The sequence below is a fragment of the Ascaphus truei genome, chromosome 2 (assembly GCF_040206685.1).
Source record: "Ascaphus truei isolate aAscTru1 chromosome 2, aAscTru1.hap1, whole genome shotgun sequence".
NCBI classification, from domain to species: domain Eukaryota; kingdom Metazoa; phylum Chordata; class Amphibia; order Anura; family Ascaphidae; genus Ascaphus; species Ascaphus truei.
Window position 1 is genome coordinate 40,880,183 of NC_134484.1, and position 13,172 is coordinate 40,893,354.

The 13,172-nt window shown below is 43.4% G+C and overlaps 1 protein-coding gene across 1 annotated transcript in view; it reads left to right on the forward strand.

The window, feature by feature from the left end:
* Window positions 1–13,172, forward strand: part of ANXA13 (annexin A13) — a 59,337-nt gene that overhangs the window by 16,168 nt on the left and 29,997 nt on the right. The window contains exons 2-6 of the mRNA XM_075582236.1: window positions 1,244–1,319; window positions 4,071–4,165; window positions 7,354–7,524; window positions 12,681–12,714; window positions 12,815–12,894. Of these exons, the coding sequence (XP_075438351.1) occupies window positions 1,244–1,319; window positions 4,071–4,165; window positions 7,354–7,524; window positions 12,681–12,714; window positions 12,815–12,894 (456 nt within the window). The remainder of the gene's footprint in view (window positions 1–1,243; window positions 1,320–4,070; window positions 4,166–7,353; window positions 7,525–12,680; window positions 12,715–12,814; window positions 12,895–13,172) is intronic.

Sequence of the window (13,172 nt, forward strand, 5' to 3'; positions counted from 1 at the left end):
ATCAAAGGCAAACGATGGCCCCAGTCTTGCAGCTGGTAGACTTTAATACATTACCACCTTTGATACATAAGCCCTTCTTAATAATACTACATATGATTAGTACTATGTTATTGCTTTGGTCAATACTATGTAAATTAGTATACGCTATAAATCGATTAATACCAAGTCAAACATCCCAACGCGGCTTAGTTAAACTGGGCATGAATAATATGAATAAACTGCAAATCAAGACCTAACATAAATGCAAGAAACTACAAAAAGAACGGAAAGAGTAGTGTAACACTTTTTTACGACGATGCATTTAGCTCTGCTTTTATGGTAAGGATTAAGATAAACATTTGTTTAGAGGCTCTTGTTGTTTCACTGCTGCATTTCTAGTAATATATTGCGGGTGACGTGATAAGCAATGAGGAAGTAAAGCACTGTATACACTAGCTTGTTAAACATGTGAGCAGGTTAAACATAGATATGTTTTATAGCCTTACGGTTTGCTTAAGATTGTGTCTCATACTCTTATCATCACTGTGAGGATCAAAGTCACAGCACGTCCTGTTTGACTACCTTAATAATTGGGCTTACCCTCCACAATTTACAAAGGGTGACAATTTAATAACCTCTACCTTGAGCAGTTACTGTATGAGGGGCAACACTCCTTGTGATGATTAGAAATATGGGTTTACTCAGGTAACTCACAAATTCAGGGTTACCGGTGTGATAGCATCTTTGTGGTTTTCATAGCGGTTGAAAATGGTGTCCGTCCTTCTATTAGTATAGTGGAGAGAGAGAAACACTCCATGATCACCCTTAACAAGGATTACAAACATCTTTATTAGTGCTGCAGAGGTCAAATTAAACCCCCATCAGCTCTACTATGGGGGAAGAAACAATGTGATGTCAAGGGGACATCATAAGGTCCAGGGATATCAGATCAGGCCCTATCTAGGGGTTATTTATTACACTGCAATAGTGCAGATTGAAACACAGGAACTCCTATTCAAGTCAATGGGAGTTTGTGCACGATAGTGCACAGTTTAGTAAATAAACCTCCAAGTGAGGAATATCAGCTGGGTTACAAACAAAGCTTTCCAGTCAATACCGATTGGGTTTATATAAAATAAGGACCCCATTCCACTCACACATGAGTGCAACATGCACTACACATTTTGATTTATTCACTTCATTCTTCTGTGTTTTCTGCATTACACATTTTGATTTATTCACTTCATTCTTCTGTGTTTTCCAGCCAACCATTCATCTTCATCATAATTTTGATGCAGAAAGAGATGCCAAGAAGCTACAGAAAGCCTGCAAGGGCATGGGTGAGTAACGGAAACATGGAGAGTGCAGAATCAGCTGAGGGAACGCATAGGGGCAGGGGTAAAATCATGTCAACTTCAAGATATTTATTCCCAGAAAAAATCCAAGGAAAGCTCACTCAGGAGAATAACATCACTCACTAACCATGTGTTGGACATCATACGTGAAGTAAAACTGTTACATGGGGTATCAATACAAAGCTAGAATGAAGCAAATTTTGATATAAAAGGATTAGTGGAACTGTTTGCGTCCTGATGTATGCTCCTTATTCCCCTGTCTCTTGGAGAGAAGCAGAGTGCCAGCAATAGCCAGGATTCACCCCAATTGCAAAAAAACAAAAGGCTATCCAAAATGGTACACAGAGCCTCTTAGGGCCTGATGGGTTCAAAACCTGGTATAGTTGTGAAACAAAATAAAATCAGATTCCTTTTTCCTTGGAAGCTAACATTTGCACTGGACATGGATTCTAGGAAGGTGTTGATATTTTTAATTGGATGAACATCAAAGTGATCCATAGGGCCATATTTACTAAGCTGTGCTATGCCATAAGACACCTTCAGCGCTTGAAGACCCCATCTTATGGCCTCTTCTAGTGACAGCATATTTATTAACATATTATTTATTTATTTATTTATAAAATGTTTTACCAGGAAGTAATACATTGAGAGTTACCTCTCGTTTTCAAGTATGTCCTGGGTATAGGAGTTAATAGGATATTACAACTAGCCCCTGAATAAGTGTACTGCGGTATGAATGAATATGACTAGAACTACACAGTATATTGTAACCACATTAGTTGTAGCCTCCAACATGAATGTCCATTACAATGAGAAGCAGTGGGACACACCGCTAATGGAGCTTCATCCTCTGTTCATCTGAATGGAAGCAGACGCACTGTTTTAAAGCAGACTTCTAAACGGTATTGTTTAGGGTCGAGAATGAAGAGGAGAGGGAGGAGGTCTGCACGCATTGTACAGTGCACCGATAAAGAACTGAAGGTCAGGGCCGCCAACATTGGGGGAGAGCCGGGACATGGGTCTCGGGGTGGGGGACCCCACCAGCCGAGACAGGCAGTTGGGCCAGAGGTGAGCCGAAGTCAGGCCTACCATCAACAAACCTCTGGGCCTGGTTGGGCGTGCTCTTCAGGGCTCGAGCTGCCCCACACCACTGGAGCTCTAGGTACCCCCCACTCAACAACCCGGGACACAGATTAGTCCTCGGTCCTGGCCCCGTTAATGCTGTCGGCCGGCCCGCCGAAGGTTTTTGAAGTATCTCCCTCAGCCCGGGGTCTCAGTGGCTTAAACAAGTGATAATGCTGTGCCAGATTTTAAAAAATGTACATGTGTTTCTCAAACTGTATTTAAGCCGGATTTATACTGAACCAATGGGAAGAGAGGAGACTTCCTCAAACAAATCCAACCTCTTCTTTAAAAGCAAAATGGAAAACTGCAAGTAAAAAAAAGCAGTGGTACTCTGGGTGTGAAAATAAAAGAAGTAGTGGTAATATGGGTGTGAAAATAAAAGAAGTAGTGGTACTCTGGTGTGAAAATAAAAGAAGTAGTGGTAATATGGGTGTGAAAATAAAAGAAGTAGTGGTACTCTGGTGTGAAAATAAAAGAAGTAGTGGTAATATGGGTGTGAAAATAAAAGAAGTAGTGGTGCTCTGGGTGTGAAAATAAAAGAAGTAGTGCTACTCTGGGTGTGACAATAAAAGAAGTAGTGGTGCTCTGGGTGTGAAAATAAAAGAAGTAGTGGTGCTCTGGGTGTGAAAATAAAAGAAGTAGTGCTACTCTGGGTGTGACAATAAAAGAAGCAGTGGTGCTCTGGGTGTGAAAATAAAAGAAGTAGTGGTGCTCTGGGTGTGAAAATAAAAGAAGTAGTGGTGCTCTGGGTGTGAAAATAAAAGAAGTAGTGCTACTCTGGGTGTGACAATAAAAGAAGCAGTGGTGCTCTGGGTGTGAAAATAAAAGAAGTAGTGGTACTCTGGGTGTGAAAATAAAAGAAGTAGTGCTACTCTGGGTGTGACAATAAAAGAAGCAGTGGTGCTCTGGGTGTGAAAATAAAAGAAGTAGTGGTGCTCTGGGTGTGAAAATAAAAGAAGCAGTGGTGCTCTGGGTGTGAAAATAAAAGAAGTAGTGGTAATATGGGTGTGAAAATAAAAGAAGCAGTGGTATTCTGGGTGTGAAAATAATGAAATAACTATGTTTCTCAGTTAATAGCCACAAAGGGATTAATAAAAGGCTGATGATGTATTTGTTATGTCTTGCTGAATATAAGTGCCATACTGTATAATCATGGTTAAATGATTAGGAAAAGCAGCTTGCACTTATTCATTTAATCACCAAAAAGCATCTTTCAGGAATATCGTGTGTGGTTGCCACCTATTCCAGCTTCACATTGCAAAGCCAGTATAACCAGCCTTACACTGGTGAGACCCAAAATGCTGAAACAGCTGTCTGTGAGCAGGGTTACTGGCTCTGCACTTCTTTAACCCAGGCTGTGCTGAAAAGCTGTGTGATGCGGCAGGCATAAGCTTATAGGGATGTCTGTTAAAATGGATAAGAAGCAAAAGGTGACACTGTGTGCTCATTTGCATGTCATTACCCAGAACCCCTGGCTGCAGTGGAAGCACTGTTTGCTAAGTGATAATGGGGTAAAGCAGGGTTGCAGACCGGTCTGAGACATGAATGTGACCAGGGGTGATAGGAATATCATTGTAATTGTTCCCCTTTGTTTCTATTTGATTTTCACAGGAACGGATGAAAAGGCGATTATTGAAATCCTAGCGAATCGGACCTCAGATCAGAGGCAAGAAGTGAAGCAAAAATACAAGACCTTGTATGGCAAGGTATTAATCATCGCGGTACAATCTTATTCATGGCGTGGTGCATGAGACCTGAGCTAGATTTGCTTAAAAGGTTTTTTTATAGCAAATGTTTAACTTTTTATACTTTTGGATGGATAACAGAAGTAAAGAATGGCTGCTTCTCCTGCTGGTGTGTATCTCCTGCTGGTGCGGTGTGCTTCTCCTGCTGGTGTGTATCTCCTGCTGGTGTGTTGTGTTTCTCCTGCTTGTGTGTTGTCTATCTCCTGCTGGTGCATTGTGTTTCTCCTGCTGGTGTGTTGTGTATCTCCTGCTGGTGCGGTGTGCTTCTCCTGCTGGTGTGTATCTCCTGCTGGTGTGTTGTGTTTCTCCTGCTGGTGTGTTGTCTATCTCCTGCTGGTGCATTGTGTATCTCCTGCTGGTGCGGTGTGCTTCTCCGCCTGGTGCGTTGTGTATCTGCTGCTGGTGCGGTGTGTATCTCCTGCTGGTGTGTTGTGTATCTCCTGCTGGAGCGTTGTGTATCTCCTGCTGGTGCGTTGTGTATCTCCTGCTGGTGCGGTGTGTATCTCCTGCTGGTGTGTTGTGTATCACCTGCTGGTGCATTGTGTATCTCCTGCTGGTGCATTTTGTATCTACTGCTGGTGTGTTGTGTATCTCCTGCTGGTGCGTTGTGTTTCTCCTGCTGGTGTGTTGTGTATCTCCTGCTGGTGCGTTGTGTATCTCCTGCTGGTGCATTGTGTTTCTCCTGCTGGTGCATTGTGTATCTCCTGCTGGTGCATTGTGTTTCTCCTGCTGGTGCATTGTGTATCTCCTGATGGTGCATTGTGTTTCTCCTGCTGGTGCATTGTTATCTCCTGCTGATGCGTTGTGTATCTCCTGCTGATGGGTTGTGTTTCTCCTGCTGGAGCATTGTGTATCTCATGCTGGTACATTGTGTATCTCCTGCTGGTGCGTTGTGTTTCTCCTGCTGGTGTGTTATGTATCTCCTGCTGGAGCATTGTGTATCTCCTGCTGGTGTGTTGTGTATCTCCTGCTGGTGTGTTGTGTATCTCCTGCTGATGCGTTGTGTATCTCATGCTGGTGGGTTGTGTTTCTCCTGCTGGAGCGTTGTGTATCTCATGCTGGTACATTGTGTATCTCCTGCTGGTGCGTTGTGTATCTCTTGCTGGTGCGTTGTGTTTCTCCTGCTGGTGTGTTGTATATCTCCTGCTGGAGCGTTGTGTATCTCCTGATGGTGTGTTGTGTATCTCCTGCTGGAGCGTTGTGTATCTCCTGCTGGTGCATTGTGTATCTCCTGCTGGTGCGGTGTGTATCTCCTGCTGGTGCGTTGTGTATCTGCTGCTGGTGCGTTGTGTATCTCCTGCTGGTGCGGTGTGTATCTCCTGCTGGTGCATTGTGTATCTCCTGCTGGTGTGTTTTGTATCTCCTGCTGGTGCGTTGTGTATCTGCTGCTGGTGCATTGTGTATCTCCTGCTGGTGCGGTGTGTATCTCCTGCTGGTGCAGTGTGTATCTTCTGCTGGTGTGTTGTGTATCTCCTGCTGGTACATTGTGTATCTCCTGCTGTTGCGTTGTGTATCTCCTGCTGGTGTGTTGTGTATCTCCTGCTGGTGCGTTGTGTATCTCCTGCTGGTGCGTTGTGTATTTCCTGCTGGTGCGTTGTGTATCTCCGGCTGGTGGGTTGTGTTTCTCCTGCTGGAGCTTTGTGTATCTCATGCTGGTACATTGTGTATCTCCTGCTGGTGCGTTGTGTATCTCCTGCTGGTGCGTTGTGTTTCTCCTGCTAGTGTGTTGTGAATCTCCTGCTGGAGCGTTGTGTATCTCCTGCTGGTGTGTTGTGTATCTCCTGCTGGAGCGTTGTGTATCACCTGCTGGTGCGTTGTGTATCTCCTGCTGGTGCGGTGTGTATCTCCTGCTGGTGGGTTGTGTTTCTCCTGCTGGAGCATTGTGTATCTCATGCTGGTACATTGTGTATCTCCTGCTGGTGCGTTGTGTATCTCCTGCTGGTGCGTTGTGTTTCTCCTGCTGGTGTGTTGTGAATCTCCTGCTGGAGCATTGTGTATCTCCTGCTGGTGTGTTGTGTATCTCCTGCTGAAGCGTTGTGTATCTCCTGCTGGTGCGTTGTGTATCTCCTGCTGGTGCGGTGTGTATCTCCTGCTGGTGCGTTGTGTATCTCCTGCTGGTGCGTTGTGTATCTCCTGCTGGTGCGGTGTGTATCTCCTGCTGGTGCATTATGTATCTCCTGCTGGTGCGTTTTGTATCTCCTGCTGGTGCGTTGTGTATCTGCTGCTGGTGCGTTGTGTATCTCCTGCTGGTGCGGTGTGTATCTCCTGCTGGTGCAGTGTGTATCTTCTGCTGGTGTGTTGTGTATCTGCTGCTGGTACATTGTGTATCTCCTGCTGTTGCGTTGTGTATCTCCTGCTGGTGTGTTGTGTATCTCCTGCTGGTGCGTTGTGTATCTCCTGCTGGTGCGTTGTGTATCTCCGGCTGGTGCATTGTGTATCTCCTGCTGGTGCGTTGTGTATCTCCTGCTGGTGCGTTGTGTATCTCCTGCTGGTGTGTTTTGTGTCTCCTGCTGGAGCGTTGTGTATCTCATGCTGGTGCGTTGTGTATTTCCTGCTGGTGCGTTGTGTATCTCCGACTGGTGCGGAGTGTATCTCCGGCTGGTGCGTTGTGTATCTCCTGCTGGTGCGGTGTGTATCTCCGGCTGGTGCGGTGTGTATTTCCTGTTGGTGCGGTTCCTATTTGCAGTAGGAGTCAATGGGATGTACCATTTGTTTTATATCTTGCTGGAGATCTAGGCAGGTCTTTCTTCATATGTAACTCTAACATACCAACCAAGATGAGCAAATGGGAATACAAAATCAGAACTCAATCAGTATTCACACTGTTCACCTACAGTATAGCTAGTAATGCATTATACTAGAGGTCTGTATCATGCAGGACAGTTTTCAAAGGTTAGCTCCAGATTTTTACCAGGATAAACACAGTATCACACTTATAAGGGGGGGATAAAATCCTATCTTCCCATTAGGAAATCTGTTGTTGATGCAAGTTTGCTTTCCAGTAAAACAGCTAAAAAGAACTTGAACAATCATTTTAGAACAAACCTATTAATATTTCCATGCTGCTGGCTCTGTGCAAGCTATTGCTAGTCATGCTGCACGTGCTTCCTACTGTAACTTAGAACATGAGGATATTTTTGTTTTTTCAGGATTTGGATAGCGTGCTAAAAAGTGAGCTGAGTGGAAACTTTGAGAAGACGGCCATAGCGCTGCTGGACCGCCCATGTGAATACGATGCCCGAGAGCTCAGGAAAGCGATGAAGGGGGCTGGAACCAACGAGGCACTTCTGATACAAATTTTATGCACAAGAGCCAACAAGGTACGGTGTGAATGTAACGCAAATCCCATAACTAAACAATGTGTCACGGTAACGGGCTTGCGTAGAAATATTTCATCGATTTTATTTGTGTCTTGTGTAAGATGAATGTGTTTTTATATTTACTGGGTCCTCTTCTGTTCATTTGGGTGAACTAGTAATTGACAAACAGAAAAAAAACAAGTATTGACCATTTACAGTGCCTGTAGATTCTTGGATCTGCAGTTTTAATGCAAAATAGATTACGTGTAATTACCCTCCAGAGCATTTACTTACCATGGAAACATTCAATGTTTAAAACAGGAAGTGAATCCCTGTGCTTCTCCCTTTGGGATAGCAATAAAGTGTGTTTGTGTGTGTGTGTGTGTGTGTGTGTGTGTGTGTGTGTGTGTGTGTGTGTGTGTGTGTGTGTGTGTGTGTGTGTGTGTGTGTGTGTGTGTGTGTGTGTGTGTGTGTGTGTGTGCTGTATATATATATATTGTGTGTACTGTATATATATATTTATATATATATATATATATATTTATCTTATAGATTTTTTACACCATATATATATATATATATATATATATATATGGTGTAAAAAATCTATAAGATAAATGAGACTTTTGGTTTACATCCTTTGATCAAATAATGCCGAGCCTGCTAACCACGTCAAGGTAAATCTCTATAGCAGGTACCTATGCTAAATGCAAACTAATGTTATGTGAAATAAACCCAGAAGGGGTTAATATATCCAAGCATAGGCTTATATAACATAGTGCAGTTAAAAACTTGTATATACCAGTGAAGATACTCGCATGTCTGCAAGTAAAGTGAATAGTGAAATACTGTACAGGGACCTTGCAGGGAGATTATATTTCACCACAGTGAAAAATACAGCAAAAGCAGGATCTCTACTACTAGCGCTCGAACAAAAATCTCTACTTACAGTCTTTTCAAAAGGTTTTCATTTATTTTAGGAACAAGGGAGAGACATAACGTTTCAGGTCCAATGCGGACCTTTCATCAGGTCCTTTCCATAGCCACACCTGCTTTTCTAACAACCTGTATACCTATACTGGGTATTTCTGACAACAATGAAGAGACGAGAAGGGTACAGGCTCAGAAGAGAAGGGTACAGGCTCAGAAGAGAAGGGTACAGGCTCAGAAGAGAAGGGTACAGGCTCAGAAGAGAAGGGTACAGGCTCAGAAGAGAAGGGTACAGGCTCAGAAGAGAAGGGTACGGGTTCAGAAGAGAAGGGTACAGGCTCAGAAGAGAAGGGTACAGGCTCAGAAGAGAAGGGTACAGGCTCAGAAGAGAAGGGTACGGGCTCAGAAGAGAAGGGTACGGGCTCAGAAGAGAAGGGTACAGGCTCAGAAGAGAAGGGTACAGGCTCAGAAGAGAAGGGTACAGGCTCAGAAGAGAAGGGTACAGGCTCAGAAGAGAAGGGTACGGGCTCAGTAGAGAAGGGTACGGGCTCAGAAGAGAAGGGTACAGGCTCAGAAGAGAAGGGTACGGGCTCAGAAGAGAAGGGTACAGGCTCAGAAGAGAAGGGTACGGGCTCAGTAGAGAAGGGTACGGGCTCAGAAGAGAAGGGTACAGGCTCAGAAGAGAAGGGTACAGGCTCAGAAGAGAAGGGTACAGGCTCAGAAGAGAAGGGTACGGGCTCAGAAGAGAAGGGTACGGGCTCAGAAGAGAAGGGTACAGGCTCAGAAGAGAAGGGTACAGGCTCAGAAGAGAAGGGTACAGGCTCAGAAGAGAAGGGTACAGGCTCAGAAGAGAAGGGTACGGGCTCAGTAGAGAAGGGTACGGGCTCAGAAGAGAAGGGTACAGGCTCAGAAGAGAAGGGTACGGGCTCAGAAGAGAAGGGTACAGGCTCAGAAGAGAAGGGTACGGGCTCAGTAGAGAAGGGTACGGGCTCAAAAGAGAAGGGTACGGGCTCAGAAGAGAAGGGTACGGGCTCAGAAGAGAAGGGTACAGGCTCAGAAGAGAAGGGTACGGGCTCAGAAGAGAAGGGTACGGGCTCAGAAGAGAAGGGTACGGGCTCAGAAGAGAAGGGTACGGGCTCAGAAGAGAAGGGTACGGGCTCAGAAGAGAAGGGTACGGGCTCAGAAGAGAAGGGTACGGGCTCAGAAGAGAAGGGTACGGGCTCAGAAGAGATGGGTACGGGCTCAGAAGAGAAGGGTACGGGCTCAGAAGAGAAGTGTAGCAGGAAACAGCAGAACACCATTTCCATACAATATTACTTTGTAATAGTTAGCATCTGGGAAACCAATAAATATAAACATTAGTGCTTATCCCGGTGAACATAAAATACATCATTATAATGACTGAAAATGTGAAATTTACAATTAATAAGTGAATGCAATCAAACAATTCAGTTTCCACCAAGATAAAAGGACCCTAAACGGTGAAATACCTTATTGCCATATATGTTTGAATTGCAATGTAATAAAAATCTGTGCTTATTTAATAATTTTATACTGTTTTAATAGCTTAAAAACGGAGAAACATGGTAAATATTACAGCCCAGAAAAGACTTGTTTTGTTAGGCGCTGGATTAGGACTGATGAATAACTTTGTACGTGTAGAAACGTCACCGTTGCCATAGTCAGAGTTATTAAACTTTACCCTGCGTAACCCTTGCATTGCACTGGCAGGGCATAGGTTTAAAAACAATAGGAACGGCCGCCGTGTTTCTGCAGTGATATTTCTGCAACCCAGAAACCTACTGTATAATGTCAGTGACGTGTGTGATCTGAATGAGAAGGAGAAAACAAAGTCAATATGGCAGAGCCCAGAAAATACAAATAATATTGACCAAGTGGGACTGCATCTTTAAAGTAAAATGAATGCAGATGCAGCGAGCTTCGGTTTTTCATGGTACTGTCGAGGAACATCAAGCTTGCTACATCTGAAGTTACTATTATTCCTGTGGCATAGTCCGCTAAAGTGACCCTCCCTTCTAATAATATTTACACCAGCTGAGGCAAGTTTTATTTGACCTATTGAATAGAGAATATTGCATCGTAGTGCAGAATATTACAGAATATCCCCCATTATATGCACATTGCAAGCACAAGTGCAAAAAATGTACATGTATTTCTAATATGGTCATCAACAGCTGCTCATGTACTTTGATTGACTGCATGTATCTCATTTGTTTCAGTCTAGACAAGACAAGCCGAGGGCCTAGATTAAATAAACTGCAGTGCGATAGCACACAATTCTTATAAACGGGGCTAAATACTAAGCCCTATTGACTAAATCTGATAGGTAGCAGATGATGCTAGATAGATGATGACAGATATATGTTCCATTGGTATCACAAGAGAGAAGCCCAAGAACTAAACCTTGAGATACACCAATAGATAGGTCAAGAGAGGAAGAAGAGGAATTAGCCATAGATACACCAATGGAACAATGATAGAGAGAGATAGAAAGAAAGCAAGGAGAGGGCTTTGTCGTGAACACCAAGGGAGTGACCAGTGTGAAGGAGAAGTGGGTGGTCAACAGTATCAAAAGCTGCAGACAGATTGAGTAGAATGAGAAGAGATTACTGTTCTTGGGATTTAGCAATGTGGATGTTGGTTACTTTGGGGAGTGTTGTTTCAGTTGAGTGAACAATGCAAAAATCAGATTGGTAAAGGGTCTAGGAGGTCATAGGAGCAGAGGTAAGAAGATATGTGAGAAGATAAAAGCCATTCTAGGAGTTCAAAGGCAGAAGGCAGGACAGAGACAGGGCAATAGATAGATGGGTTAGTTGGATAGGATCTCAAAACAGCATTTTTATAGGAGGAAGGAAAGATACTAGTGGAGAAGCAAGTGTTGAAAATGTGAGTGCAGGGATCAGAGTTGGAATGATAGGTCGGAGGAGACCAAGCTGGCAGTTAGTAGAGGAAGAGGAGAAAAGTAACTGAGATAATTCCTCCTGTTACTGTGGAGAAAACATCCAGAGTAGATGAAGCGGGATTATGTGTAGAGAAAGGAACAGAAGGTATTTCTGATAACGTCCACCCTGTCTTTGAAATAGTCAGCAAAAGTTTGAGGAGAGATGGAGGGCGAGAGTAGAGACTACGCCCGTTACCTGTACGCTCATGCAGGATCATCCAGCATACCCAGGGCGTGCAGCCCGTAGAGTTAATTTATTGTGCAGCTCACAAAAAGGACAGACAATAAAAGCACCTATGTGTTTCGTGCAGAACACACTTTATCAAGGTATTTTCTCTGCTGCATTCTGGAGTTGTAAAAAAAACGGATGAATTGTAGGAAACTAACAAAAGTGCAAGACTTTCTCCATAGACTCTGGGAGAAGTGAGTTCCAGGGTGTAGAAAGCATGTCTGAGTATTGAGCCAGGGTTGAGGGTTAGAGCAACTAGAGTGCTGTAGAATAAGACAAGCATGCTAGTCTATGCAGTTGAGAAGAATACAGTTGTAGGTGGTGACAAGATTATCAGGGTCAGGAGAGTTTAGACCTCTGGGAGAATTTGAGATTTGGGAGCCTAATTATCCATAGACTAAAAGTCCCTAGGAATAGTGAGGGGAGACAGAAGTTGTAGTGGAAAATAAATTGGAGATAGCAAAGGAGAATAGGTGATGGATCTGGAGTGGAAAAGTGGAGCTAAAAAGTCACTAAGGGAACAGTGCAGTATGCAGTCTACTAGTGAAGGCCATAAGAGGAAGTAAGAGAGAAAAAACGGGAAGCCCAGGAGACAGAGCTGTCATCAATATGACACTTAAAGTCTCCTGTGAGGAGGGTTGGGGAGTCATAGGGGTAGAGGGTGTGGAAGTAATAAATATAGAAAAGAGCAAAGTTAATGGGAATACAGGAGAGAAGAGAGGAGTAAAGGTGCAATATACAGTATAGTAAGAGTTATCGGACAGATAAAAGGAAAATGAGAGCTTGATAAGCAGAGATGAGGCTGTAACGAAGAAGAGTAACATAGTGGATATAGCAAAGAAGGGCGGGTAGCTGTGTTTGTCCTTTGTTCCATGTTGTTACTAGGGAGAGAATAGGTAGAAAGTTACATATAAAAGTGAGTCTAGGTATGTGGTAGGAAAGTGATGGTGTGTGTGTGTGTGTGTGTGTGTGTGAGATAAATACAGTTGTCTAGAATATATCATTCATTCCTAATTTTTGAATCCTTATTTAACATCTTTTTGTTTTCTTTTTCAGCAAATAAAAGCTACAAAAGAAGCATACAAAAAATGTAAGTTCCCTTTACTTTCCACCAATCAAGTCATTTTAATTCCATGCTCTGGCAATTAAAAATATAATCATATCTTTGTGTGTTTCTTTTCTTCTTCTAGTGTTTGACAGAGATTTGGAGTCAGATATTAAAAGTGAAACAAGTGGATCCTTCAGGAAAATACTTATTTCTTTGCTACAGGTACTGAGACAATGGAGTAAATTCGTCCATAGTAATAATCAAATTCTGCCCAGCTGAGTGCAGACGAACTTGCTCAGCGTTTGATCAAATATTTCAGTTCAATCCTCTTGATCTTCCGGAGTCACCTCATCTTTATTCTGCACGTCCCTTCCACCACCCGAATACAGAAGATAGAAGGTTGGAGCTTTGTAGAGCAGAGTAGACATTAAATGAGGTTTAATGTAAGGTCCTGGGTTAAATTAGACATAGGAAGAAGAGTAGTATAGTGTTAATGTCAC